This window comes from Sebastes umbrosus, chromosome 13 (genome assembly GCF_015220745.1).
Source record: "Sebastes umbrosus isolate fSebUmb1 chromosome 13, fSebUmb1.pri, whole genome shotgun sequence".
NCBI lineage: Eukaryota > Metazoa > Chordata > Actinopteri > Perciformes > Sebastidae > Sebastes > Sebastes umbrosus.
Window position 1 is genome coordinate 1,965,154 of NC_051281.1, and position 27,841 is coordinate 1,992,994.

Genomic DNA, 27,841 nt, shown 5'->3' on the forward strand with positions numbered 1-27,841 from the left:
GTTGCAAAAAACCAAGATGGCGACCGCCAAAAACCAAGATGGCTACAGCCAAAAACCAAGATGGCGACCGCCAAAAACCAAGATGGCGACCACCAAAAGGCCAAACTCAAGGCTTCAAAACGGCAGTCCACAAACCAACGACAGTGACTACGTCCACTTCTTATATACAGTCTATTGTCTTTCCTCATCAATCCCTGCCGAGCCCACAACAGGATGAAGTTATTGTATGAAGAGTTTTTAGAAAACAACATGGTTTGGACATTACATTTGGTGTTTTGGTATTTGGTGGACCACACAGTGCATCTGAACAATGTAGACATTTAACATAACATGATTACCAGGTTTCCACAGCACTAAAATCGCTGAATAACCCGCTCAATTTAAGGGCTAAATAACGCTCCAAACTTACACTAATTTTTAGGGAGGAAAAACAAGGGGTCCCTTGACCTCTGACCTCCAGATGTTATGTTAAATGGGTTCTATGGGTACCCACGAGTCTCCCCTTTACAGACATGCCCACTTTATGATAATCACATGCAGTTTGGGGCAAGTCATAGTCAAGTCAGCACACTGACACACTGACAGCTGTTGTTGCCTGTTGGGCTGCAGTTTGCCATGTTATGATTGGAGCACATTTTTTAAATGCCGAACTCGAGGCTTCGAGGAACTCCATAAACAAATGGGTGACGTCACAGGTGACTACATCCACTTCTTATATACACGAAGTACCAGATAGCTAAACACATGTACCAGGCACTGAAAGGGTTAAATGATGACTCAGATGTGGAAGTAAAGTTGAGGGCTGCTCACTTGTTTATCTTCGTCAACTTGCTTTCTTACGATGCATTTCCAGAAACTGTGAAAGTTAATACACAAGATGTTCTTAATGTAAGTAAAAAAGAGTTCAGAAATATAAATAGTACATAACTAGACAGATGGCTGCACTACACAGGGGTTCAAGTAATTATCTATAAATCTCAATATGCATGAATCCTTATCCATTAAGATGGCAGATTAAAAGTTCTGAAGCACCTTAATGTGCATATCTCAAGACAAAATGGCCAACAAACTTTGACCCGACCCATGTGATCACAGATGGCCAATAGAGATCCAGTACATTCAGCTGACTGCAGTCTCATTGGCTCATTTTTTTTTTTTGCATTTGTAGCGCAGGGCGTTTAAAGTGAAACTTTCGGGGTATATTCCAGGTACTTGTCTGGAGATATCCTGCAAATGTCGTGATGATTATCCCAACGGTTGTAGAGTTAGGTCTATTGATGTGCTGAGCCACACCCTTGTAAAGTTCATTGGCTGATACCTTAAACATTATCTTTAAGGTTGTCCGCTTGTTGAGACAAGTGGTGGATGGATTGTTATTTTATGACAGTTTATAATTCCTGGTTGACAAGTTGATGACGGTCTGTACTCAGACCGAGCTCATGTAGAGGCTGACTGAACAGGACACCGGATTTCCCATCAAGCCCCGAAACCAGCGGTCAGCAACCTCTTTAGCTCCTCTCCAGTGGCTCCCTGTGGATTTAAAAAAATGGAAATGAATAACTGTTTTTTGATTATTACGGCCACATTGAGGAAAAAAAATAAATCTGAGATTTTGAGAATAAAGTCATATTATGACAAGAATAAAGTCATAGGTTAACAAGAAAAAAAGTCAGAAGTATTATGAGAATAAAGTCATAATATTATAAAGTAGTAATTTTACATTTTATTTAATTTTTTTCTCGTAAAATTATGGCTTTATTCTCGTAATATTACAACTTTTTTTCTCGTAATATTACAACTTTTTTTCTCGTAAAGTTATGACTTTATTCTCGTAATATTACGACTTTTTTTTGTGACATAAGTTGAAACGTTGAAGTATACTTGTATATTTTAGCAGAGATGAATTATACTTTTCTGAAGTATATTTTTGATCAAAAGATGAAGTACAAGTAGGACTATAAGCCAAAAATACATAGTCTTTTCTGTATACTTGGCAGTATGAGCCAAGTATACTTAATACTTTTGTTAAGTATATCTCTAATAAGTAAACTGAAAGTATACTCTCTTATTTGAAGTTTAAAGAAGTTTATTAATAGCACACTGGAATAAACTTCTTTCTGGTAAAGAGTGTCTTCACCTGCTCACTCCAGGTGATTTAGAGTCTACGTTCTGCTCTCTCCAGGTGATTTAGAGTCTACGTTCTGCTCACTCCAGGTGATTTAGAGTCTACGTTCTGCTCTCTCCAGGTGATTTAGAGTCTACGTTCTGCTCACTCCAGGTGATTTAGAGTCTACGTTCTGCTCACTCCAGGTGATTTAGAGTCTACGTTCTGCTCACTCCAGGTGATTTAGAGTCTACGTTCTGCTCACTCCAGGTGATTTAGAGTCTACGTTCTGCTCTCTCCAGGTGATTTAGAGTCTACGTTCTGCTCTCTCCAGGTGATTTAGAGTCTACGTTCTGCTCACTCCAGGTGATTTAGAGTCTACGTTCTGCTCTCTCCAGGTGATTTAGAGTCTACGTTCTGCTCTCTCCAGGTGATTTAGAGTCTACGTTCTGCTCTCTCCAGGTGATTTAGAGTCTACGTTCTGCTCACTCCAGGTGATTTAGAGTCTACGTTCTGCAGACATTAGCTTCTCTAATTCATTGGAATTCTTCTAACGCATGTGTGGTTGGTGATTGTACGGATTAAAGAGGGTTATGTTTTTCTTCATTGACTGCTACCACACTCTAGCCACGCTGACGTACGGTCTGTTTTTGTTGGAAGATCATGACAACGGACTTCCTCATCAGAATGTTTTGCCAGCACAGAGAGGAAATCTGTCACACATCCACCAGACATCAACAGTTCTCACCATACGATGTATCATCTCTTTAATGAAGTCATTTTTATTGAACACTAATCTTTTCTGAAACTGCATCACTACTATTGAGGAATGTTCTTTGTTATTATGTAAACTCATGAGTGCCCAAATCAGACCACACCTAACGACAGGGAAGGAGTCTCTGGTCTTTTCCAACAGCTCATCTGATCCACTTCCCACTTGGCAGGTGTAGCGCTCAGGACCCGAGGGGAACGCGAGTAGTCGGCCCGTTCTGACATGTTTTTGTTGCGCTGGAAATAAATCAACTCCAAAAATGGCAGTGGTGGTGCTTCCCACTCAGTCTAAATGCCAGCAAATAAAACAGTGCACGCCTCTACTGCAACACAGTTTCTACTGTAAGATGACGTGTGTGTAACCAGACTGCTCTCATACACCGTTTGTAGCTATACTTACGGGAAGTAATGCACTGTAATTTGTTTATATCCCACGAAATAATTTTTGTATTTAATCCACGTAGTACGTCAGACATACATCTCGTGTCCCTCGTTGACGGTAACAGAGTAAACAGATGAAGAAGAGGTCTCCAAACTTTAATCAAACCACTAATAATTCATTAACTAGAACGACACTCGGAGAGCGCAGACCTCCGCCAAGGTGCAGATCACAGCTCACAGCTGGCGGTGCCGTGAGGTGGCCGGCTTATTATTAACACGGTGTGTTTCCGTGAAACGTATCGGCGGATGCCTCTCTCATTCAGCAGCCTTGTTATGTCTCTATAACGTTACACTACGTTGTCTCTCATATCATCCTCTACTGCTTTGTTCTTTCTCACCGCGGACGGACAGCAGCTCCAGCACACACATCCACGTATCTCTCTGCTCTCAGAAGGAGGCGGGGTCACACATCATCAACGAGTCATCAACGCGTCATCAACGCGTCATCAACACGTCATCAACGCGTCATCGACCTGTCATCAATGCTACACTGAACTTTGGGGCAAATTGTGAAGCTGTGTGCAAGAAAGGGGCACCAGTGCCTGTTCTGCTTAAGGACGCTGTCCTACTTCCACATCGGAAAAACTATGATGACTTTATTTTATTGTGCTCTTATTGAGTCTGTTTTATCCTTTTCATTAGTTTTATGGTCTGGTAATACGCCTCTGAAGGACAGAAATAGACTGAGTCACATAGTTAAATGGTCCAGTCGGCTGAGTGGCGAGTCACAGCTGAGTTTAGAGTCCCTGTTTACCAGACAGTTACAGCGGATAGCCAGCTACATCTCACACGATGACTCTTATCCTCTGTCTGGTGAGTTCCAGCCTCTCCCATCTGGTCGGAGGTTTAGGGTCCCAAGGAGTAGAACAAAGCGCTACAGGAACAGCTTTGATCCAGCTGCAATTGTTCATTTAAATAAGTCTTAGCAGCTTTTGCACATATTTATGGAAAGTTTATCCCTTTTCTCATTTTATTGTGTCTTTTTTGTCCTGATATTTCTGTGTTTTTTTATATCGTTCTTGTGGCCTTCTTTTTGCTGGGTCCTGATCCCAGTAAGTCTTTGAGTACTCTTTGTCATGTTTTGGTGTGTCTGTCTCTTGTCTGTGCTCTACCTTATTGTCAATACAGATACCATCCTCTATTTTTGCTGCAAAACAAATCTACCTACGGGTACGAACAAAGTCACCTGAACCTGAACCTGATCAACGCGTCATCAACGCGTCATCAACGCAAATATAATGGATTGTTCATTGTGCCACACCCCACCCCTCCAAAAAATGTCTTAACAGACAAACCAACACACCAACAAACTAACGCCGGTGGAAACAATACCTCCTTTCTAGGCCTTTGGCCTTGGCGGAGGTAATAAATCCAAAAATGCTGATCTCCGATTTGTTCCCCTGCCGTGTCCTAATAAAAGATATAATGCCGAACTTGAGGCTTCAGAACAGTAGTCCATAAAACCAATGGGTGGCGTCACGGCGACTACGTACGACAATGGGATAAAATAAAAATAACTTTTAGTTAATCATATTTGACCCCCACCCCCGCAGCTTTAATGTCAAAGTTTAGGTTTGAAGACTTGGTTTGAGGTTAATGTTTAGGTTAAGATCAGGGTATGGATTAGGCTTAGGCAAGTCGTGGATATGGTTAGCGCTAGAATAGGTCTCCAGGAAATAAACGTAAGCCAACATAATGCCCTTTACAGTGGAAACATGACTCTCTGTGTGTGTGTGTTTGTGTGTGTGTGTGTGTGAGTGTGTGATTTCCTTTCTCTTGCTGTCATGGTGCTGCTCACTCGCTCTGCAGATCTCAACGGTTAGCAGAGAAGATATAAAACCAGGCGGAGCAGCAGAAGAACGAGACAGAGTCTGACTGAATCCACTCCGGCTGACAGCTCTCACTCTCTCATGAGGTAAGCAAGCAGCTTTAATTTGTTCTCCTACATGTTTATCTGAAACGGAACTGAACTGTGAAACTACAGGGGATGTTCATTTAAAGTATTACAGATGTACAAGAAGACGTCACTTTATTTAATCGATGCATTTTATAACAATTTCTAACATTAGTTAATGTTGCCACCTTTAATAGTTGCAGCATTTAGAGAAAAAATAATATGAATCATAACTACACTAAGAGATAAGCTAAACATATATATTTTGGTAACACTTTATTTACTTTATCTGCCTACAAATAGTTTTCAACAACATCTTATTAGAGTTTTGTTTTGTCTGCAGAGTATATTCGACAATTTGAACTACTCACTCAACTTAACAAATGTTCAGCTATATTTTAAAACCATTCATTCAGATGATTCAAAGAGAGAGAGAGAGGATGTTGACTTTTTATCAATGTAAATCTATGTTACGCAATAGTTTATTGCACGTTGCTATAACGACAGTCCTGTGAACGAGTGTAGGAAGTGGAAAACACACAAAGACAGACTGTAGGCTCGGTTATTTGCTTTATTGATTTAAATATAATCTACACGAGGCAGCAGTGACAAACTCACAGAGACTCTGCTCCTCTATGGAGCCTGTTTAACCCTCTGAGACCCACATTAGAGATGTTTTTTACTCTTTTTTTTAGGGGGGTGCCAGGGGATCTTTAGGGGAGATAGCAGGTCAACAGTAGATGTCACATAGAAGTGGTGTACATCATCTGAAAGCTGGGAACCTGAAAATTCATTTGAGATGCAGCTCAGCACTGTGTCAAGTTGTTCTAGTCATCAATCATCTATTATCCTCATAAAGTTGTTGCAGCAATTTTTTGATTTGTAGATATTATCTTGCTCACAAAAACGTGTACGTATCATAAACGTTTGTTTGCCACATTTTCTGCAATAATCCAAAACCCAATGGAACAATCTCATTGGCTTTTTAGTGGAGGGAACCAGGGCGATGTTAACTTCATGGTTGGCCTACAAAAATATCCCCTGGAGCTCTCTACTGGGGCCAGAAACACGTCTCTTAATGAAGACTAATGTTGCTTCACGTCTGCTGTATGTGTATTTAAGCAGCTGCTTTCTAAAACATGTCACTTTATCGTTAATTAGGGTTATAGCCCCGAAGGGGCATAACCCTTCTGAGTTTGTGTGAATTTGATATTATTAGGGTTATAGCCCCGAAGGGGCATAACCCTTCTAAGTTTGCTCCGATTTGTTATTATTAGGGCCCGAGCACCGACAAAGTCGGTCTGAGGACCTATTGTATTTCAAATGATTATTAGGGCCCGAGCACCGACAAAGTCGGTCCGAGGACCTATTGTAATTCAAATGATTATTATTCTTATTATTATTATTATTATTATTATTCTTATTATTATTATTCTATTATGTCTTTGAGCGTGAAAACGAGGTGCTTGGGATAATGAACTTTTTTTGAAATTTTGCACACGTGTCAGACGTGCGTGAAATGAATATCTGATATGGGTTTCGTGCTCGGGTGTGGCAAATTGGCTCGCTAGCGCCCCCTATTGAGTAGCCCCGACGACACGTTTCCCCTAAATTTACGAAATTTGGTAGGTATATGTACCATGACGAGACGTAAATAAAACCCTCTTGGAGGTATACCGTAAACCCAACCGGAAGTCGGCCATATTGGATTTTATGGCGTTTTTTTACCATTTCCAGGCGCTGTACTTTAACGAACTCCTCCTAGAGATTTAACCCGATCAACTTCAAATTTGGTCAGTAGTATCTTAAGACCTTTGGGATGAAAAGTTACTCAAAGATCAAAAAGTTATCGAACTATGTTGCCGTGGCATGGCGGCGAAAAAGCGCCTTTCGCCAAGAAACAGGAAGTTGTTGTAACTTTGTCGTACATTAACCTATATGCTCCAAATTTCTCATGCCTGATAAAGGTCCCTGTCTGACGACATCCATATGCAAATTTTGACTCACAGTCATAGCGCCACCTAGTGGTAACAGGAAATATCATGTTTCACACATTGATGTACTCTGCCTCAGAAATTAATCACATCTACCTGAAACTTGGTCAGTAGTATCTTAAGACCTTTGGGATGAAAACTTATCAAAAGATCAAAAAGTTATCGAACCATGTTGCCGTGGCGTGGCGGCGAAAAAGCTTCTTCGCCAAAAAACAGGAAGTTGTTGTAACTTTGGCGTATAGTAACCAATCTGCTCCAAATTTCTCATGCAAGATAAAACGTGCGTGAAATAAATATCTGATATGGGTTTCGTGCTCGGGTGTGGCAAATTGGCTCGCTAGCGCCCCCTATTGAGTAGCCCCGACGACACGTTTCACCTACATTTATGAAATTTGGTAGGTATATGTACCATGATGAGACGTAAATAAAAGCCTCTTGGAGGTATACCGTAAACCCAACCGGAAGTCGGCCATATTGGATTTTATGGCGTTTTTTTACCATATCCAGGCGCTGTACTTTAACGAACTCCTCCTAGAGATTTAATCCGATCAACTTCAAATTTGGTCAGTAGTATCTTAAGACCTTTGGGATGAAAAGTTACTCAAAGATCAAAAAGTTATCGAACTATGTTGCCGTGGCGTGGCGGCGAAAAAGCGCCTTTCGCCAAGAAACAGGAAGTTGTTGTAACTTTGTCGTACATTAACCTACATGCTCCAAATTTCTCATGCCTGATAAAGGTCCCTGTCTGACAACATCCATATGCAAATTTTGACTCACAGTCATAGCGCCACCTAGTGGTAACAGGAAATATCATGTTTTACACATTGATGTACTCTGCCTCAGAAATTAATCACATCTACCTCAAACTTGGTCAGTAGCATCTTAAGACCTTTGGGATGAAAACTTATCAAAAGATCAGAAAGTTATCGAACCATGTTGCCGTGGCGTGGCGGCGAAAAAGCTTCTTCGCCAAAAAACAGGAGGCTGTTGTTACTTGACTTTACATAGTCCAATCTGCTCCAAACTTCACAAGCTGGATAATGGACCAGGCCTGAAGACATATATGTGGTATTATGCGTGATAGTCATAGCGCCCCCTACAGGAAACAGGAAGTTGTTGTAAATTGGCTATACATTGTCCAATCTTCCCCAAATTTGACATGTTTTATAAGAGTCTTGCCCTGAAGACATGTACGTGTCCCGACGTGCGCATTCCCCCGACGTGCACGCGTGGGCGAGGGCCCGATCATCGCTGCTTGCAGCTTTAATTATTATTCTTATTCTTATTATTATTATTCTATTATGTCTTTGCGCGTAAAAATGAGGTGCTTGGGATAATGAACGCGTTTTGAAATTTTGCACACGTGTCAGACGTGCGTGAAATAAATATCTGATATGGGTTTCGTGCTCGGGTGTGGCAAATTGGCTCGCTAGCGCCCCCTATTGAGTAGCCCCGACGACACGTTTCCCCTAAATTTACGAAATTTGGTAGGTATATGTACCATGACGAGAATAAAACCCTCTTGGAGGTATACCGTAAACCCAACCGGAAGTCGGCCATATTGGATTTTATGGCGTTTTTCTACATTTCCAGGCGCTGTACTTTAACGAACTCCTCCTAGAGATTTAACCCGATCAACTTCAAATTTGGTCAGTAGTATCTTAAGACCTTTGGGATGAAAAGTTACTCAAAGATCAAAAAGTTATCGAACTATGTTGCCGTGGCGTGGCGGCGAAAAAGCGCCTTTCGCCAAGAAACAGGAAGTTGTTGTAACTTTGTCGTACATTAACCTATATGCTCCAAATTTCTCATGCCTGATAAAGGTCCCTGTCTGACAACATCCATATGCAAATTTTGACTCACAGTCATAGCGCCACCTAGTGGTAACAGGAAATATCATGTTTTACACGTTGATGTACTCTGCCTCAGAAATTAATCACATCTACCTCAAACTTGGTCAGTAGTATCTTAAGACCTTTGGGATGAAAACTTATCAAAAGATCAAAAAGTTATCGAACCATGTTGCCGTGGCGTGGCGGCGAAAAAGCTTCTTCGCCAAAAAACAGGAGGCTGTTGTTACTTGACTTTACATAGTCCAATCTGCTCCAAACTTCACAAGCTGGATAATGGACCAGGCCTGAAGACATATATGTGGTATTATGCGTGATAGTCATAGCGCCCCCTACAGGAAACAGGAAGTTGTTGTAAATTGGCTATACATTGTCCAATCTTCCCCAAATTGGACATGTTTTATAAGAGTCTTGCCCTGAAGACATGTACGTGCCCCGACGTGCGCGCGTGGGCGAGGGCCCGATCATCGCTGCTTGCAGCTTTAATTATTTGTTGTCTGCCGAATAGGCGCAATTTGCCGTGAGCTGGAATGAGTGAGAAACATGAAACTTGGCACACTAACTGGAAATGATGTGCAGCTGCTTCCCAAGAACTATGACCCCAATCAGCCACATGGTGGCGCTGTAATTAACGCCCAAACATGCGATTTTGGAAAGGCCACGCCCCTCAAACCGTAAGTCCGATTGACTTGAAACTTGGCACACATGTGCAGCTCCGTGTGATCTACAATAAAGCCTCTGGGACCACTAAAGTCCGCCTAACTAGATTTTCCGCCATATTGGATTTTTTGAAAAACACATTTTTGACATCTCCTCCTAAACCGTAGGTCTGATTGCTACCAAATTTTCTGTGTATCATTATTGGACTAAGCTCATCTAACGTTGCATAAGGTTTGTTGATACCTCTTTGCGTTATGAAACTGTTGACCAACAAACATTTCAATGGGAGTGGCTTAGCAGGAAATTGGCCATAATTCATTGACCATTAGTCAAGTCATCATAAATCTTGGTAGATATCTTCAGTACGTGTTTGGGAATAGGCGTACAAAAGCATTTTCCGCTTGACCCATAGGGGCCGCCACTAATATCAAAAACTTGTACCTCAAGATCCGGTGGACAGAATTTGATCAAATTTGGTGCATATACTCTGGGGGCAAGTATTAACCAGGATCTGAAGTGTGATATTGATCGGTGCATGTGGGCGTGGCCTATTCAGCATTTTATGCTAAATTATGCCTTTGCTCAATTTGCTGTGAGCTGGAACGAGCTAGAGACATGAGACTTGGTACCATAACTGTACATGATGTCATAATGCTTCACATAAAATATGAAAACAATTGGCCACATGGTGGCGCTATAAAATTTTTAAAGACCAGCCCCCTCACACCATAAGTCCCATCAATTAGAAATTTGACCGACATGTGCTGCTGATTGTGCTCTACAAAAAAGTCTCTTGGACCACGAAAGTCCACTGACTAGATTTTCCGCCATGTTGAATTCTTTGAAAACACATTTTTGACATCTCCTCCTAAACCGTAGGTCTGATTGCTGGCATATTTTCTGCGAATCATTATAGGACCAGGCTCATCAAAGGTTGCATAAAGCTTGTTGATATGTCATTTTGTTGTGAAGATATTGACCAATTCATTTTTAAGGGGCGGGCTCAGCACATCAATAGACCTAACTTCCCAAGCCTTTGGCCCATCGTCTCCAAACTTGCAGCATATGTTCACAAGAGTAGCTGAAACATCCGCTGAAAGTTTCATTCAAATCGGCGACTAGGGGGGCGCTTTGAGCGCGAAAGGCTACAACCCGCGAAATGCCGCTTGCGGCTTTAATCCTATTTTGTGTTTCTTCAAATCTACAACTTTGCTTTCACACCCAGTGAAGCAAAATGTTGTTTATTTTCTATTTAAATAACAAAAAATAGCAAATATAAGTATACTAAATTCAGAAATTGAAATTAAGTAAATTGAGATTAAGGCTCTTATTCAAGAGCTATTAAAAGCTGTCAGAGTTTGTTTGTCAGTGTTTTTCAGTCATATCAAGAGAAGGAAATTGCTGTACAGGAGATAAGATCCTCCTGTCCTGTGCAGATAATGTTTTAGAACATCACATTTCAACACTGAGTGCATGTTGAAACCGCTGCTGCATCCTTATCACTGGTTTGACTAGTTTCTCAATTAAACAACATATTTTTCGCTTGACAGAGCAAGATGTTACTCAAGCACACTACTAATATCTCTACCTACCGACTCTTCTTTTCTTAAATTTTCTTAAATTGGATCTCCACTGGCTCCCTGTGGATTTTTAAAAATGGAAATGAATAACTGTTTTTGTTTACATTTTAATTATTATTTATCATTGTTGTAGGTTTATGGTACGACGGAGTGTTAGGGCCACATTGAGGAAGAAACATAAATCTGAGATTTCAAGAATAAAGTCATGATATTATAAAGTAGTAATTCTACGTGTTATTTAATTTTTTTCTCATAAAGTTATGACTTTATTCTCTTAATATTACGACTTCTTTTCTCGAAAAGTTATGACTTTATTCTCGTAATATTACGACTTTTTTCTCGTTATATTACGACTTATGTTCTCGCAAAGTTTTGACTTTATTCTGGAAATCTCTGATTTTTTTCCCTCAATGTGGCCCTAATACTCCGTAGTACATTGTCTCTTTGGCCCTCACTGCATTAGACTTATATACTATATACTTAGACTATGAACTGTGTTACCTTCATCACACACCACATCAGATTTGTTTTTTTCTTTTTTTTGCCTAAAATGGCTCTTTTAATAGTAAAGGTTGCTGTCCCCTGGACTAGGCAGTCATACCTAAAATAAATGAAGAATAGCTCCTCAACTACCAGGTCTATCTGCATGATCTTACTATGTCTGAGTAAACTGTGATGAACCAAAGGAAACATTTACATCCTATTCTAAAATGTTCTCTAGATCAGACAGTGGATAACAGCATTACAACAACGATGCCATGCACAGAGACGCCACTGAATTCATTCAGCAACTCCTCGACTACAACTGAGCCAAAGCAGATATAAATAACACAAAGCACATAGATTCTACAAAGGTTTTAGTCAGGATAGGACCAGGAGGACTCTCCGTTTGGCACACTTGGATACCCAAAGTGTGCCAAATGGGTTTTCTACCTCTTGAAAGGGAATCTGGCTCTAAAATCCTCCTGATATCCACGACAGGAGGCTACGTGCACATAATGGAGCCTTTGGCCATGACGTTTACCCTGTGCATCATCACATTCTACCATTGTGCATCATCACATTCTACCATTGTGCATCATCACATTCTACCATTGTGCATCATCACATTCTACCATTGTGCATCATCACTTTCTACCATTGTGCACAGTAGAAAATCAATAAAAAATGGTATAATTTTGACTCCAAATGGAGTAGTTTTATTATAATAATGAAATATTATCAAGTAGATAATAACAAATAAGATCAATAACAATGTAAATAAGATAACAAAAATGCAAATTCAAGTACATTTAATAGGTCAAAAACGGTCAAAAATATTATAAAGTAAAAATACAATTTCTCGTGCGTTGATTTTGTATCTAAAATATTACACAAAATCCACTTGGAGTGTTGTTTTTAGTAGCGGTTAAGGCCTCGTCTTTTAGAAACTATTCAGAAAAAAAGACCACCGCAGCATTTTATGAAGTTTTTTAAAGGCAGTGTTTTAACACACAGCTCACTGTACCGGGTCCGTCGGGTAAAAGAGGTTAATTTCCTACGAGGTGTATTTTGAAACTGTCTTGATGGTGTCTTTGAGACAGTTTCAGGAAGCAGCTTTGTGGCTGAAGGTTCCTGCAGGACTGATATGGTTAAATAATCAACATGGTGAAGTGTTGCAAATACCGTCTTATTCATGCACTGTCTCTGTCTGTCTGTCTCTCTCAGAAAATGGACACCTCCCGACTTCTCTTCCTCGTCTTCGTGGTGATAACTCCATCAGAGTGTTCAGGTAAAGGTGGACATTATGGCGAAGACGAGTGCACTAATGGATCTTATTAATGCAGCTGTTAGAAGTCGATCTCCATCGACTGAGGCTGCAGATGTAGAGGAATAACCACCACTTTAACTAATGGGAGTGTGTGGTGCCATATTTGACATCAACATTCTTTAAACGTGCATTTGTCTTTAAGACGAGATTTAAGGATGCAGATTTACCTCATTGCTTTAGATTCTATTCTATTATTTTGGTAACGACGTTGTGGTTTTTATGTAAGCCATTATAGGTTTCTACCACACCCTCACACACATTTTACATTCCTTTCATGTCAATTGTCTTTTTATATGTGTGAAATAAGTAAACAATTCAAGATTGTAATACTTGCAGCTTCCGTCTACCTGCACATTTACATATGAATGAATAATATTGTGCTTTTCACTTTTATCTCCATCACCATATCATCTTCTCCCACATGTTCAGAGCCAGCCGACCCCAAATGTGAGGACTTGGACCCGGAGACATACAGTGTTCCTGAAGGAGAGGCATTTTATTTTGTGCCTGGCGAACTCGACAGAAACATCTCTGATGAACGGGTCACATGGTACAAAAATGAGATTGAGAATATCACCACTGACGAGGACAAGAGTGTACATTACCATCGCGGAGCACTCTTTTTCTTAAACCTCGTCACCGAGGACTCCGGCTCTTACACTGCCAGGTAAGGATACTTTTGGCATTCATGATGTTTAGGCAACTCTAAAGCACGCTCTGTTAATATGATCTGGATCACAGAGGCCTGTTGCTTCTTTTCTAGGGAAATCGAGCCATCAGGAGAATGTTACAACCATCATCTAAAACTTGACGTCCTCAAAGCGAGCCCTACGACGAACACGGAACTCCTCTACGGACAAATCAAAAACTCTGGTCTGAACAAACGGGTCCCATGTCCACGTCCTGTCAGAAGGATGTGTGAACATTTGGGTGGATCCTTCAGCTGGAAGAAGGTACTTGTGACTGCACTGACACTCATTTTTATTTTTGGTAAAATGATAATCTGTTAAAATAATCAACCCGGTCTTATGGGAAGGCGAATAAATACCACCACATTGCACGGACAATCCGGGTGTCATGAGTACGCATTTTAGCCTTTTCGCGTGTCATTAGTATGCCACGCAAACGTCCGCACTTAGTTAGGGTAAGGGAAAAAGTCATGGTTGGCCTTAAAATAAGTACGTAAACTAAGTAAAACACCTACAGAAACAACTACCAAAAACACGTCACAAACGTCAATAAAAAACACTTGACCATCGTCAACATAACTTCAACAACGGTCTCAAACACCGGTCTCCTGGTTATAAGTCCTGTGTTTGTTGGACCTGTCCACCATAAGTGGTCTTATATATAGAGGAACCAACGAACCAGAGAGTTAGTTCAAACAAACAAAAAGGTTTTATTTACAAGAAATGCCATCAATTAACCAAAACTATGAGAGTCTGGAGGACTGGCTAAAAAGAACTAAAGGAGGGAGGAAGTCTGAGTCAGCCACACCAGAAGCCGTAGGACCTAGAAACTGAACTACAAACAAAGTCACGAAAACTGAACTACCAGACCTCCATCCTCAAAGAGAAATGAGCTGCTTGGAAGGAGAGAGCTCCTCCTCCTCCTCCAGCCTCCCTTAAATAGAACATGGTGTAGGCGTTACACAGGAAAAAGAAGCCTACGTTTTCTGAACATTGACCTAATTTTGACCTTAAAGGGACTGTATGTAAGTTTTTTTACATGTATAATGTGTTACCAGGTTATAGCCTAAGAAATGAGACTTTCTGTGACTTTCTGGGTTTCCTCTATCAGCCTGGAGACTGCTTTTAATGTGAAGAACCCGGCCCGGCTAAGTTTTGTTTGTGAATGAAAAAGTTTTGTTTGCGAATCCACAAGTTTGCCTCTTTTGCCTCTCCTCTCCCTCTCTCCTCCCTCGCTCCTCCTCCTCCTCCTGCCTCCCTTAAATATTGAGGCAGGGCCACCCACTAATCATGGATCAGAAACACCTGAGAGCAGGGAAAAGAGAGGGAAGAGAGTGGGAGAAGAGAGGCAGAAGAGAGGCAGAAGAGATGGAGAAGAGAAGCAGAAGAGCACAAGAAAAGGGGGAAACTCATAACACCCAATAATGGATTAAAATGTTCACAAACAGAACTTTTGGATTTGCAAACAAAACTTGTGAATTCGCAAACAATACTTGTATATTTGCAAACAAAACTTTTAGATTTGCAAACAAAACTTTTAGATTTGCAAACAAAAGTTGTGGATTTGCAAACAAAAACTTTTGGATTTGTGAACAAAACTTGTGGATTAACAAACAAAACTTGTGGATTTGTGAAAAAAACTTTTGAATTTACAAACAAAACTTTTGGAATTTTTGGATTTGTGAACAAAACTTGTGGATTCGCAAACAAAACCTTTACATTCACAAACAAAACTTAGCTGGGCCGGGTTCTTCACATTAAAAGCAGTCTACAGGCTGATAGAGGAAACCCAGAAAGTCGCAGAAAGTCTAATTTCTTAGGCTACAACCTGTTCACACATTGGCAATAAAAAATGATTAATTATACATGTAAAAACTTACATACAGTCCCTTTACGATCAAAATTAGGTCAATGTTCAGAAGACGTAGGTTCTTTTTCCTGTGTAATGCCTACACCATGTTCTTGTTCCTTCTTACAAACTCAAATAAATTAGTGGGTACTTCCTGCGTCTTCCAACTAAACACTTAAAACCTATTTTCCATGTAAGTAGCAGCACCAAGTTAAGTTGTTCTTCTGTGGAACCTCTGAGGGAATAACAATTACGTATCAGTTTGTTTACAGGAAATTATTAGTAAAGTGGGCTTTACTTAGAGGGCAAAGTGTATTGCAAAGTAATCAATAATAATATATTATAAAATAATTTACTCTGGACTTAGCTGATACATTTAGATTGCACTAACTTCTGAGTGATATCATTTTTGTATCAGCATTCAGTTCAGTTCAGGCTGCATGAAAGCTACGAAAACTATTGCCAAGGAGACATCTTATTTTATATTTGTTTCTCTGTTTTTATTGGATGATTAGAGCATGTGGTCCTTCTTCTGATTCCTTCTTTATTTTCCCTCTTCAAATTATCTTGCTCCTCCTTGCATTTGTGTTCCCGCCCTCCCACCCCGGCTGCAGGGCTCCGTTCCCCTTAAAGGTCGCCATAAAGCCGACCTGCGCATTGAAAAATTCTAACAAAGATGACATGGGCATCTACACTTGCATTTGTACCTGGACGCACAACAACAAGGAGTACAGCTCTTCGGCCTCCCGGTGGCTGAAAAATGAAGGTGAGAGAGCGTTTTCAGGTTTTTATGTCGGGGTAGTGGGAATCAGGAGGGGATCTATGTGTTTCCTGGTGGATCGTTCATGCCACTATGCTAATACTAATTCGTCAGTCCATACTTTCAATACAGGACACCAACATAATTCAGAACAAAAAGCTGAACAAGGCATTTAAACAGGTTTATTGCAATGGCCTCTAGATAAATACATCAGTGTTCACTGTATACATTCTCCCACCAAACAAACAAGGGAAACAGAATCGGATTGTTCAAAAATGCAATTAGTAAAACACAAAAAACAAAAACATACACAAAATACTAAATATCTTACATCTCTTGAAAAAGCAAACAGTCACTCGAAACTATATGAACTCTTCAAAAAATTTTATTTTCGCGCCACAACTTTAAACACAATCACCAAATAAATAAACAGGTCTTTCCGCATGCAAACTGCACACTGGTGCAATATGGAGTTACTTTTGTGTCTTTATTATGAAAGCAAACAGAAAAGGTTTGAGAGCAAAACTATTGACATGCAATTGAAAAATGTTTTATTGCAAGTAAAACAAATTTCTGTTTAACATTATTTAAACAATTGTTTCCTGTTGAGCACAGGTCCCGCCCACGAGATTCAGCTCAACAGCAAACAAATCTTTTGGATTTGCAGACAAAACTTGTAGATTTGTAAACAAAACTTTTGGATTTGTAAACTAAACTTTTGGATTTGCAAACAAAACTTGTGGATTTGCAAACAAAACTTTTGAATTTGCAAACAAAACTTTTGGATTTGCAAACAAAACTTGTAGATTTGTAAACAAAACTTTTGGATTTGCAAACAAAACTTTTGGATTTGTAAACTAAACTTTTGGATTTGCAAACAAATCTTTTGGAGTTGCAAACAAATCTTTTGGAGTTGCAAACAAAACTTTTGGAGTTGCAAACAAAACTTTTGGAGTTGCAAACAAAACTTTTGGAGTTGCAAACAAATCTTTTGGATTTGCAAACAAAACTTTTGGATTTGTAAACAAAATTTTTGGATTAGAAAACAAAACTTTTAGAGTGTTAAGAGTTTTGAAACTTGAGCTGAGATTTTGCTATTTGAGTGTCAGCTTCAATAATTGTGCTTCATGTCCCATTTTAGTGTGTTTTTGTTTACATGCACTGTTCATAGAAGACAGGACATCACCAACTTCAGCTATGTTGGTTGTAAATAGTGAATTATATGTACCACTGTAATTCATTTAAATTTTAATTCCTGGGCCGTTCATATCAGCGAGGACCTGCAACCCAAGCATCACCTGTCACTGAGAACAGCTGAGACAGCCGTGGGCATCAAGAGGACGCTGCTCCCGTCTCTGCTGATCATAAGAGACCCCATGAAAGGGCTCATACTACCAAAAAAGGCCCGACCCGTCTCCATTAAGGACGGCGTGAAGTGTACGATCACCAGGCTCATCAACATTTGTTTGCAAGACATTAAATCCAAACCCAGTACCACTCCGAAATCCCCAGGATGTGTCCTAATCAAACCAAAAAAAAAAAAGAAAATGCAGATATCACACTCATTAAAGAAATAGTAGACATATGCAAAGTTTTCTCTCTTGATTTTCTAATGTGGGACAGTCATGTCTGAAATGTGGGACACTGAGACGTCTGTTAGTAATTTTACCACTGACAATGTTATTGTTGTTACAAAACCGAGGCTTATAGGTGTGGATGTCACATGGAGAATCGAACAACATCAAACAAACAATAAGACTATAAACAATAATAAATAAATAAAGAATAAAGGCTATAATAGTTTTGAAGCATTTAGGCATATTAGAAAGACATTAAGTATTAATAGTTTTGTTGGCTTTTATTTGTTTGAGGAAGACCTACACACACACCGGAGCTTAGGTGTCCCACTTTACGGCAACTCACCGTATAGTTATGGGAATACACCAAATATCAGAGCCTGACTGAAAACACTTAATGTGAAAAATCAATGGTGTGCCGTTTAATATTGTACTTCCGATGTGTTGTATTATATCTAAATGTACTGTACAAACTCATACTACTGTTGCAAACACGGGTCACGGTGTAGTCACGGAGGACTTTGCGCTACGTTTTGCACAACTGTTGCCTTATTAAACTGTATTTTTTACACTATTTTTATGTTTTCGTTAAGTCATTTTCCCACTTTTTCTGTAATTATCGTTTTTTAATTTTTTTTAATATAATTGGTTTTGTATAGATGGCGATCAAATGTGTGTCTCTTTGCATATAATAAATAATAAAGCTTTGAATCTTGTAGATCTTCTGCTTCTCTTCCCTTTTTACTAACCATAACCAAGTAGTTTTGTTGCCTAAACCTGCGCTAGTTACGTTATGTTGTTATGTTACATTGTAATGTTGAGTTGTTAAGTTGCGTTGTTAAGTTACGTTGTTACGTTAAGTTGTTACGTTAAGTTGTTACGTTAAGTTGTTACGTTAAGTTGCTACGTTGAGTTGTTACGTTACATTGTTACGTTACATTGTTAAGTTGCGTTGCTAAGTTGCGTTGTTACGTTGCGCTGTTACGTTGCATTGTTACGTTGGGTTGGTACATTAAGTTGTTACGTTGAGTTATTATGTTGCGTTGTTACATTACATTGTTACGTTGTGTTGGTACGTTACAGTGTTACGTTGTTATGTTGCGTTGGCACATTACGTTGTTGTGTTACGTTGTTGCGTTACGTTGTTGCGTTACGTTGTTGCGTTGCGTTACATTACTATTTTAACACAAACAATTATCTTTTTTCTAACCTTAACCAAGTAGTTTTGTTGCCTAAACCAGCGCTGTGTACATTGTGTTGTTACATTACATTGTAACGTTGCGTTGGTATGTTACATTATTATGTTAAGTTGGTATGTTACGCCTTACGTTGTTACGTTGTTACATTACGTAATTATTTTAACATGAATAATGATCTTTTTTCTAACCTTAACCAAGAAGTTTTGTTGCCTAAACCTAACCAGTTGTTTCGCAACATTAACCACGCGTCATTCTGTATTTCTTCAAGCATGATATGAAGCTGATACGAAACTTATCTTTGGTTCAGAAACGCCGACATTCAGGGTAACCTGTGGTTTGCAGAAACGTACAATCCCAACATGTTTTCTGGCGACTGGGTTGGTACTGGACACTTCTATCACCCAACACAACATGTAGAACGGAGTGCACGTAACATTTGCACATAACAGTCATTTTAACGCAAACCACAATCTTTTCCCAAACCTAACTAAGTAGTATCAGTTTTCTTGCCTAACCAAGTCGATCTAAACCTAACTGAGTAACGAGTTGGGATGAGAACGTGTTGAATTAAACTCCTAGTGTTGGAAAAACACGCATGCAACATTTCACAAATAACAGTTGATAAAATCCAGTTTTGTGTCATGGGCTAAAGAGTTGGTACTATTTTTTTGTTATTCATGTAAAAAATAATTGATTATGATCATAACATTAGAACGTGACTGTTGTCAAGTGTCCTATAGAAGACGATAGAAAGAAGGACTCATCACTGTTTTGTTTTTTTTTTGCCTACAGGTCTAAGTGTTGACCGTAAGGTACAGATCATCTCTCCGACCAACAAGGAGCAGTTTGCTGAGGAAGGTAGAAAAAAGCTGCAGATACAACAATTCCCGCGTCGACTAAGCCTACGTGTTACATGCTCATCGAGAAATATTCATAAATATATTCTAATGGGATATGAAAACTGGTTCTGTCCACCAGGAGTCGGGATCAAACTGAACTGCTCAGTTTTCTGTGGGACAAACGTGAAAGTTCGCTGCGACGCTAGGTGGAAAATTAACGGACCCACTAAATACGATCAAACCACCGAAACGTAAGACTCATTAAAAGTGCTAATATACCAATATAATGATGTGTTTATAATCACTAAAGTCAGGAGGATACATCATCTACGAAACATAACTGTTTTTTTGTGCCAATTGTGTATGGAGAATGAAACATGCCAAAATAAATAAATAAATAAATAAATAAATAACTTGATAAATAAATGTCATTACAGGCAGCAAAAATAATTTTAAAATAAATTTATAAAGGAAAGAATACAGAAATAAATAAGCTTGGGGAAATAAATAAAGGGTGAAATGCAAAGGGAAAATCATGCCGATTTATTTATTTAAAAATAAATAAATGTAAAAATAAGAAAAATTAAAAAAATTAAAAAAAATAATACATTGAAGAGTTAAAAAAAAGTAAATAAATAAATAAGTAAAAGTGAAAATTAAACAGCAGAATAAATAAATAAGTGAATTAATACAAAGATAAATAAATAAAGAAGCAAATTAAAAAAGAAATATCAATTAATGTCACAATTGTTCATAAATTTATTTATTTATTTTTCCACTCCATAATTGTGTAGATGTCAAGATATTTTTCAGAAAGATGTTACTGAGGAATTAAAAATTTGACTTGTTTTAGGCCCTAGGGGGGAAAGTGATGGAGACTCATCCTCAGAGGAACATGAATGAATATTAGAAATTTCAGGGCCAATCCATCTAACATCTGTTGCTTCAGTCTGATCGACATTGCTATCCCCAGATCAGCTAGTGTGAACTATAGAGAATGTTAAATCCAAATTTTGTTTTTGTGCATTTCCTTGCCCTGGTTGGCTGCAACAAACCGCTTCATTCTCTGATGATGACGTTTGTCTTCTTCTCTTTAAACTCTGTGTTAAGAGTCGTCCTGAACGCTACACAGAGCACCTTCTCCACTGCAATCCTGACCATTGACAAAGTGTCTGCTATGGATTTCAAGACTGAATTTGAATGCGTCGGCAGCGGTGGGTACACCGCAGCGTCTACCACTTTAACTCTGAAGAGGAGAGGTCAGTGATGGGATCATAGATAGAAGGACTATATCAGGCTACACAGGCGGTACTATTGTCATTGTTGGTGTTGTGTTTGTTTTCCAGCGTCAATAATCCCGCTGGTCATCGGAGGAGTGTGTGTGTTGTTCTTCTGTGTGTTTGCCGCCGTGCTGGTCAAATGCTTCGCTATCGACCTCGCTCTCATCTTCAGACCTTACTTCCCACTAAGCCGTTACAATAAAGGTAAGGAAGATCATAATTTAATTAAGTCTGTACCAAACAATATAAACTTTTATGTTTTCTTTTTGTGAACAACTTTTTATTAGTTCATGTTGACAGAAAAGAACATGTATACATATACAGGTATAGTTTCAAAACAATTAAACTTAAATTGATTCATGGTATATTGTGCATGTACTTAACATTACCTAGCATGCAAAGTTCGGCATTTTGGCCGTAGCCATCTTGTTTTTTTTTGCAACCAGAAGTGAGATGAGAGGGTGGAGCTAAGTACAACCGAACGCTGAAAAAGACATGTTTAGGCGACGAAAATGTTACAATTAACTTAACACACCGTGAAAGGGTTAAAGTTGTTAAAGACAAAAGCACGGACGACTCCCAGACCGGACAACGGCGTGATAGCGACCTGTCAATACCTAGGTAGCCCCGCCCTAAAGCATCCCCTGCTTTATGGTCTATCTGACTCTAAATGGGACCATCATTTACTAAATTAATTGACCGTTATTTTGAAAGTTACATTGTATGAAAGTTACATGATATAACAACGAGTATAACAAGCAAGAAAATATAATTAGTAATGTAAGTAAATGTTGACTTTGGGCTTGTTATGTAATGTTACGTAAGAAAGTCCGCAAAGGGCAGTTGCTATTGTAGTTATGTAATGTTGTTATGCTGCGTTGTTACATTGCGTTGTTGCGTTGTTACGTTGTTACGTTGCGTTGTTACATTGCGTTGTTACGTTACAATGTTACGTTACATTGTTACGTTACATTGTTACGTTACATTGTTACGTTACATTGTTGCGTTACGTTGTTATGTTTCGTTGTTATGTTTCGTTGTTACGTTTCGTTGTTACGTTACATTGATATGTTACCACCGAATTGTGAATTATTGTAGCCTGGGTGACCATAAATAAGAGAGATTGTGTGACCAGTGAGTGAAGAATTGTTTCTGAGACAATGAGACAACTTTATTTTCTTGGAAAACCGGATAGAACAGATGACTTAACTTCAAAGAAAACTAACACAAATTTGCCTTCACTGACCGCAGTGCTGAGTTTTTCCAGGATTAATCAATAATAGCAGGCAGGGTGTGGTGACAAGGCTGCATTGGTACATAATGATCTCATACTACTTACTTACTTACTTTACTTTATACTTTATTGTCAGACAGGTCTGAAATTTGTTTTGCATAACAGCAGCTCCGTTTGCAACATCACAGAAAGGACAAAGACAATAAACAAGGATACAAACATTTAAACATTACAATCACAAAAGACAATATTCAGGGCCCTTTAACGCACATTTGATCTGGGATTAGGCTCCATATTTAGTTTAAGGATTGACTGATGCAAAAAAGAGTGCTTCAGTCTAACCTTATGAAATCGTGGAACCCTGTATCTCCAATTCGATGGTAACAGTTGATATTCACTGTTCAAAACATGATTGGGGTTAGAGACGATGTTGTTAGCCAGCCTTAAGATGTTATTATGATAGGCTGATTCATAGAGTTTCTCAAGGGGTTGACCAACAATCTTTGAGCAGATTTTCATTTGTTGAGAAATAAAAATATAGTTTTTGATAAATGATTACGATCTTGACAGAAAAAAAGCCACATAACCTTCCATGAATGTGTTTGTATTTCCCAGATGGGAGGGTTTACGATGCCTATGTGGTCTACCAGACGCAGAGCATGGACAAGGTCACCGAGGACAAACTCTGTCAGTTCGTCACTAATACTTTACCTGCCGTCCTCGAGGAGAAGTGCGGATATCGACTCTTCATCCACGGGAGGGATGACATACCCGGGGAAGGTCAGAATATAATGTTGTTGTTTTTTAATTTTTGACACAAATACAGATAAAAACCACTGGAGAGGCCAAAACACATCTGGAGTTTTACATCGAGGCTTACGTACTTTATAAGCTTTATGCCTTATTTTTTTCTTTTATATAATGCCACTCATATGGTCTGCATTACTGAGACACTACGATGTCATTGTAGGAATAAAGTTGTGCATTATCCTTATTGTTATAGTAACATGTAATGTAGAGAAGTGTCATAAATAAATAAAAAAATAAAAAATAAGTCATTAAATGTAGCAAAATAATAATACAAATAAATGTATAAAGGAAAAAATACAGAAATAAAAATAAATACAAAATAAATGAATGAATGCATAAATATATACATAAATCAGAATAAATGCAAAAATAAATAAATTAAAAAAATAAATAGAAAAATAAATGAAAGAAAATTAAACAGAAGAGTAAATAAATAAGGGCATTAATACAAAGATACATTAATAAAGAAGCAAATTAAAACAGAAATATCAATTTCTGTCACATTTTATCAATTAATTAATAGCTACATTCTTATTATTATTATCTCTATATTTAAAGATATTAATTTATTTATCGAGTCAGTTATTTATTTATTTTGGCAGTTTCCGTCCTCCATAGTATTTAACTGTTTTGTTGTGAACTTTTATTTTGAAATGTCCGGGATGTTTTTTTTGTATGTTTTTTAAATTTTGGACACAAATACAGATAAAACCACTGGAGCGTATGGTCTGCATTACTTATTCTATTATCTCCAAATTGTTTTGTAGAACAGTTTATGTGGATACGATGATGTCATTGTGGGAATAAAGCAATTTGATTCTCTCTTTTACATTTTCCTCCTCCCTCTACATTTCTTTCTTCTCTTTTTTTTTGCTTAAGATGGAGCTTTTAATATTAACACACAGCCATCAGATGTAAATAATCAAATAAAAATCAAAGTAAAGAAGCCACATTTGGAGCACCCTGGAATGTTTTTTTGAACCACTTTTAAAACACTACATATACTGGCATTATGTTATATTAATGCTCTATTATAAAGTATTTTTGTGTGACCCCCACAGACCGTCTGGAGCTGGTGGAGGACCGCATGAAGCAGAGCAGGAGGCTGATGGTCATCCTCACCCCGGGTTCAGGAGCAGAGTCCGAGACCACGGACGAGCATCCCGCCTCGGTCCAAAACTCAGTGATAGGAGAGTTTGACTGGCAGGTAGGAGTCTCACAGCAGGAAGTAATGACATCTATATAGAAGAGATCAATACTGACAAAGACTGTGGACGTTGTAATAGTTTGGGTGCGATGAATATTTAACCATTCCATGCCAAAAGTAATAAAGCTGTGGGATATATTTTCACTGTTGATACATCCCATTATTTTTATTATTTTTCATTATTTCCTTCTTGCACTAATTTTGGCTTATTGCTCATTTTCTACACTCACACATATAATAATATTATGCTCCTTTTCTTGTTTACTATATATTATCGTATAATAATATGAATCTATGCTTCTTTTTTGGATAATTCACGTGACTTGTGCATTTATTGAATCTTGATGAAGTAGATTAATTGTTAATTAGTTGACAATTAAATATGTCATTAAGTGCACCAAAAATAATATTAAAATATATATACAAAAATATTAATTTATTTATACTGTTTTAATTTATTATTTATTTATTTAACTTTGTATTAATTCCCTTATTTATTTACTTTTCTGTTTAAATTTCCCTTTTATTTCTTCATGTGTTTATTTTTTCTTAATTTTTTAATGTATTTATATATTTTGCACTTTTTTTAAATTAATTTTATATTTATTTTTAAATTTATGTATTTATTTCTGCTCGATTTTCCCTTTGGATTTCACGCCTTATTTATTTCCCCAAAATTATTTATTTCTGTTTTCTTTTCTTTATACATTTATTTACACATTTCCTTTTACATTTTTGTATGCATCTCTGCCTCATTATGCAAATGAAGTGTGTCATCGTGGGGTCAGGGTGCATGACTGTATGCTAGCTAGCTAGCTTCTGCTTATCGACTCCAGTCTTCATTCCAGTACATAGCTGCACTGCTCCAGGGAGAATATCTGTCTAACTAAACATCCAGTGTGTTCAATAAAGGAGTCAAATATACATATTATTGATTATTTTCCAGGTGGGACTCCACCACGCGCTGCTCCAGAGGGAAATGAGTGTGATTCTGGTCCAGCTGGGCGACACCGGGCCTCACGGATACAAACACCTCCCCGCCGGCTTGCAGCACCTGATTCACAAGAGCGCCCCCATCAGGTGGCCGCAGGGTTCGCGGGGCGCCGCGTCCTCGAACTCACGCTTCTGGAAGAGAGTGAGATACCTGATGCCCGCCACACCTGCTAGAAAATACCCACAGTCTGCTATTATCTGAAACCCTTAAAGATTTACTTTGGCCTTCCTGGAAAGAAGCATCAGTCCCGTCACACCCTTCATACAGATGTGTGGGATCTACACTTTCACTGACAGAAACAAAATAAAACTCACCCTAACCCACGTCGTTAGTCTTTCCAGCAATCACCAACTCTGGTTTGGTCGAAATAAACTCTTATTTCATAGAGTTTGATGTGAAAATATGCCGACTCTACACTGTTTCTCCTGCTGTCTCTCTCTCGTTCTTCGGAGGCAGACCGTTAAACGAGCTAAATAAAATAACAAACATCGCCGACCTCATCGCATACTATTGTTTTTTAAGGAACTTCTCGCCTGTCTTCCTGCTTTATCACTCATGGCCGTACAATTCAGATAGGGATGCACCGATACCACTTTGCTTCAGACCGAGTACAAGTACTTACATTTGGGTACTCGCCAATACCGATACGAGTTCTTCTCTGTGCCAGAAGACCCTCGTTGACAGCCAGCTGGAGGGTGTGAGCGACACACGGCAGGCTGGGGAGTCCCGCATACGAGGCGGTGCGCCGCCACCGGCTCTAGGTCGGCTTGGAAAGGCTCAGGGCGAAGGTGGCTCGCGGCCGCAGCTTTACAGCGCTCCCCACCCGGACCTCGCCACACCATAGACAAAGGGCTTGCTGCGCCCTCTCTCCCCGCCGGGGACAGCCAACTGCTCCCGGTGCGACTGTCGACCGGGGGGACTGTCCTCAGTGCGCCCCAACCGAGTTGTGCCGCTAGATCGGGGCTCGGCCCACGTTAAAGGCGCCAAGGGTCTGCGGCGATGTCTGCAACCCACCTGCCCCGTCTTGAAACGCGGACCAAGGAGTTTTGCGAATACGAGTACAAGTACATGAGCACATATTGGACCCGATACCCGATACTGATACTGGTATCGGTATCGGTGCATCCCTAAATTCAGAGTATGAGATTGGCGGAGGTTGAACAAATCCCGCCCTTTCAAAACTACGCACTGACCGCTAACGTTACTCACGTTAACTAACAGTCCGCTTCCATGTTTCGGTACGGTTGGCTTTCACACCTGATGCGAACCGTACCTGAGTACGTAGTACCTCGTAGTATGTATGACTGTATTACTCAAGCTAACGTTAGCTAGCCATGCTAGTCACTGTCTCCAGCATCATTTATCCGTTCACCACACTGACGGTGAATATTCACGTATCGTATGAGCCTCAGGTGTCGGAGTGAAAGCCTCGGTAAACCCGCTACACAACAGCTTTTCATCATTTAACCTCCTGTGACTGCGAGTTTCTTTCTTCATCACAGAGACATGCTGACAACACGCTGGGTTTATTGTATGTTGTTGTTTTTGCAACACTTTTGCGTTATGATTTTATCAGGATACTGTATGGACCTACAGGATATTCTCTCTTATTTATGTTTAATCAGCACTTTGGTCAACGTTTGTTGTTTTTAAATGTTCTCTATGGACCGTTTCACATTCGTAAAACATACTAAATGTGTCCCATCAGTTTATTTCCGGTTGTATGAATGACATCAGCTGACAGGAAGTAAACACGGACCCAAGCTGTGGAAACGGTCTATAAATAAACGTGACTTGACTTGTGCTGATTTGAAGTGGCCGACTGAATGTAGACTTTATTTATATTCTTTGTGATTATTTTACTTTGTGTGGTTTGTATTAAGCTGTTTTGTTGTGAACTTTTATTTTGAAATGTGCAGGATTTGTCAGGTTGTTCTTGAAATGTATGCCATTATTGTTCTCTATATATTAATAAAAAATGTCACATATAACATAGAAGATATGTACAGCCCTGTTTGTTGTGCATTGTCCGTATTGTTATGGTAACATGTAATGTAGAGAAGTGTGGAGGACGGAACCTGCCAAAATAAATTAATTAATTAATTAATTAATGCAAAGGGAAATTGTGAAGAAATAAATACATAAATGCTTAAATACATATATAAGTACATACATTTAAAAACTAAATAAATGAATGCATAAATATATGAATAAATACAAATAAATGCAAAAAAATAAAATAAATAAATGAATGCAAAAATAGCTAAATACATTTAAAAATGTATAAATATAAGTATAT

The 27,841-nt window shown here is 38.9% G+C and overlaps 1 protein-coding gene across 1 annotated transcript; it reads left to right on the top strand.

The window, feature by feature from the left end:
* Nucleotides 1-5,127: 5,127 nt before the first annotated feature.
* Nucleotides 5,128-27,544, top strand: LOC119500731 (interleukin-1 receptor-like 1). The gene is given in 13 exon segments (XM_037790611.1): nt 5,128-5,231; nt 13,002-13,065; nt 13,534-13,771; nt 13,868-14,057; nt 16,257-16,304; nt 16,306-16,408; nt 19,971-20,036; nt 20,157-20,268; nt 21,128-21,276; nt 21,364-21,501; nt 23,147-23,311; nt 24,403-24,548; nt 25,495-27,544. Coding segments are annotated over 12 exon segments (1,665 nt in total). The 5' UTR covers nt 5,128-5,231; nt 13,002-13,004; the 3' UTR covers nt 25,744-27,544.
* Nucleotides 27,545-27,841: the final 297 nt, after the last annotated feature.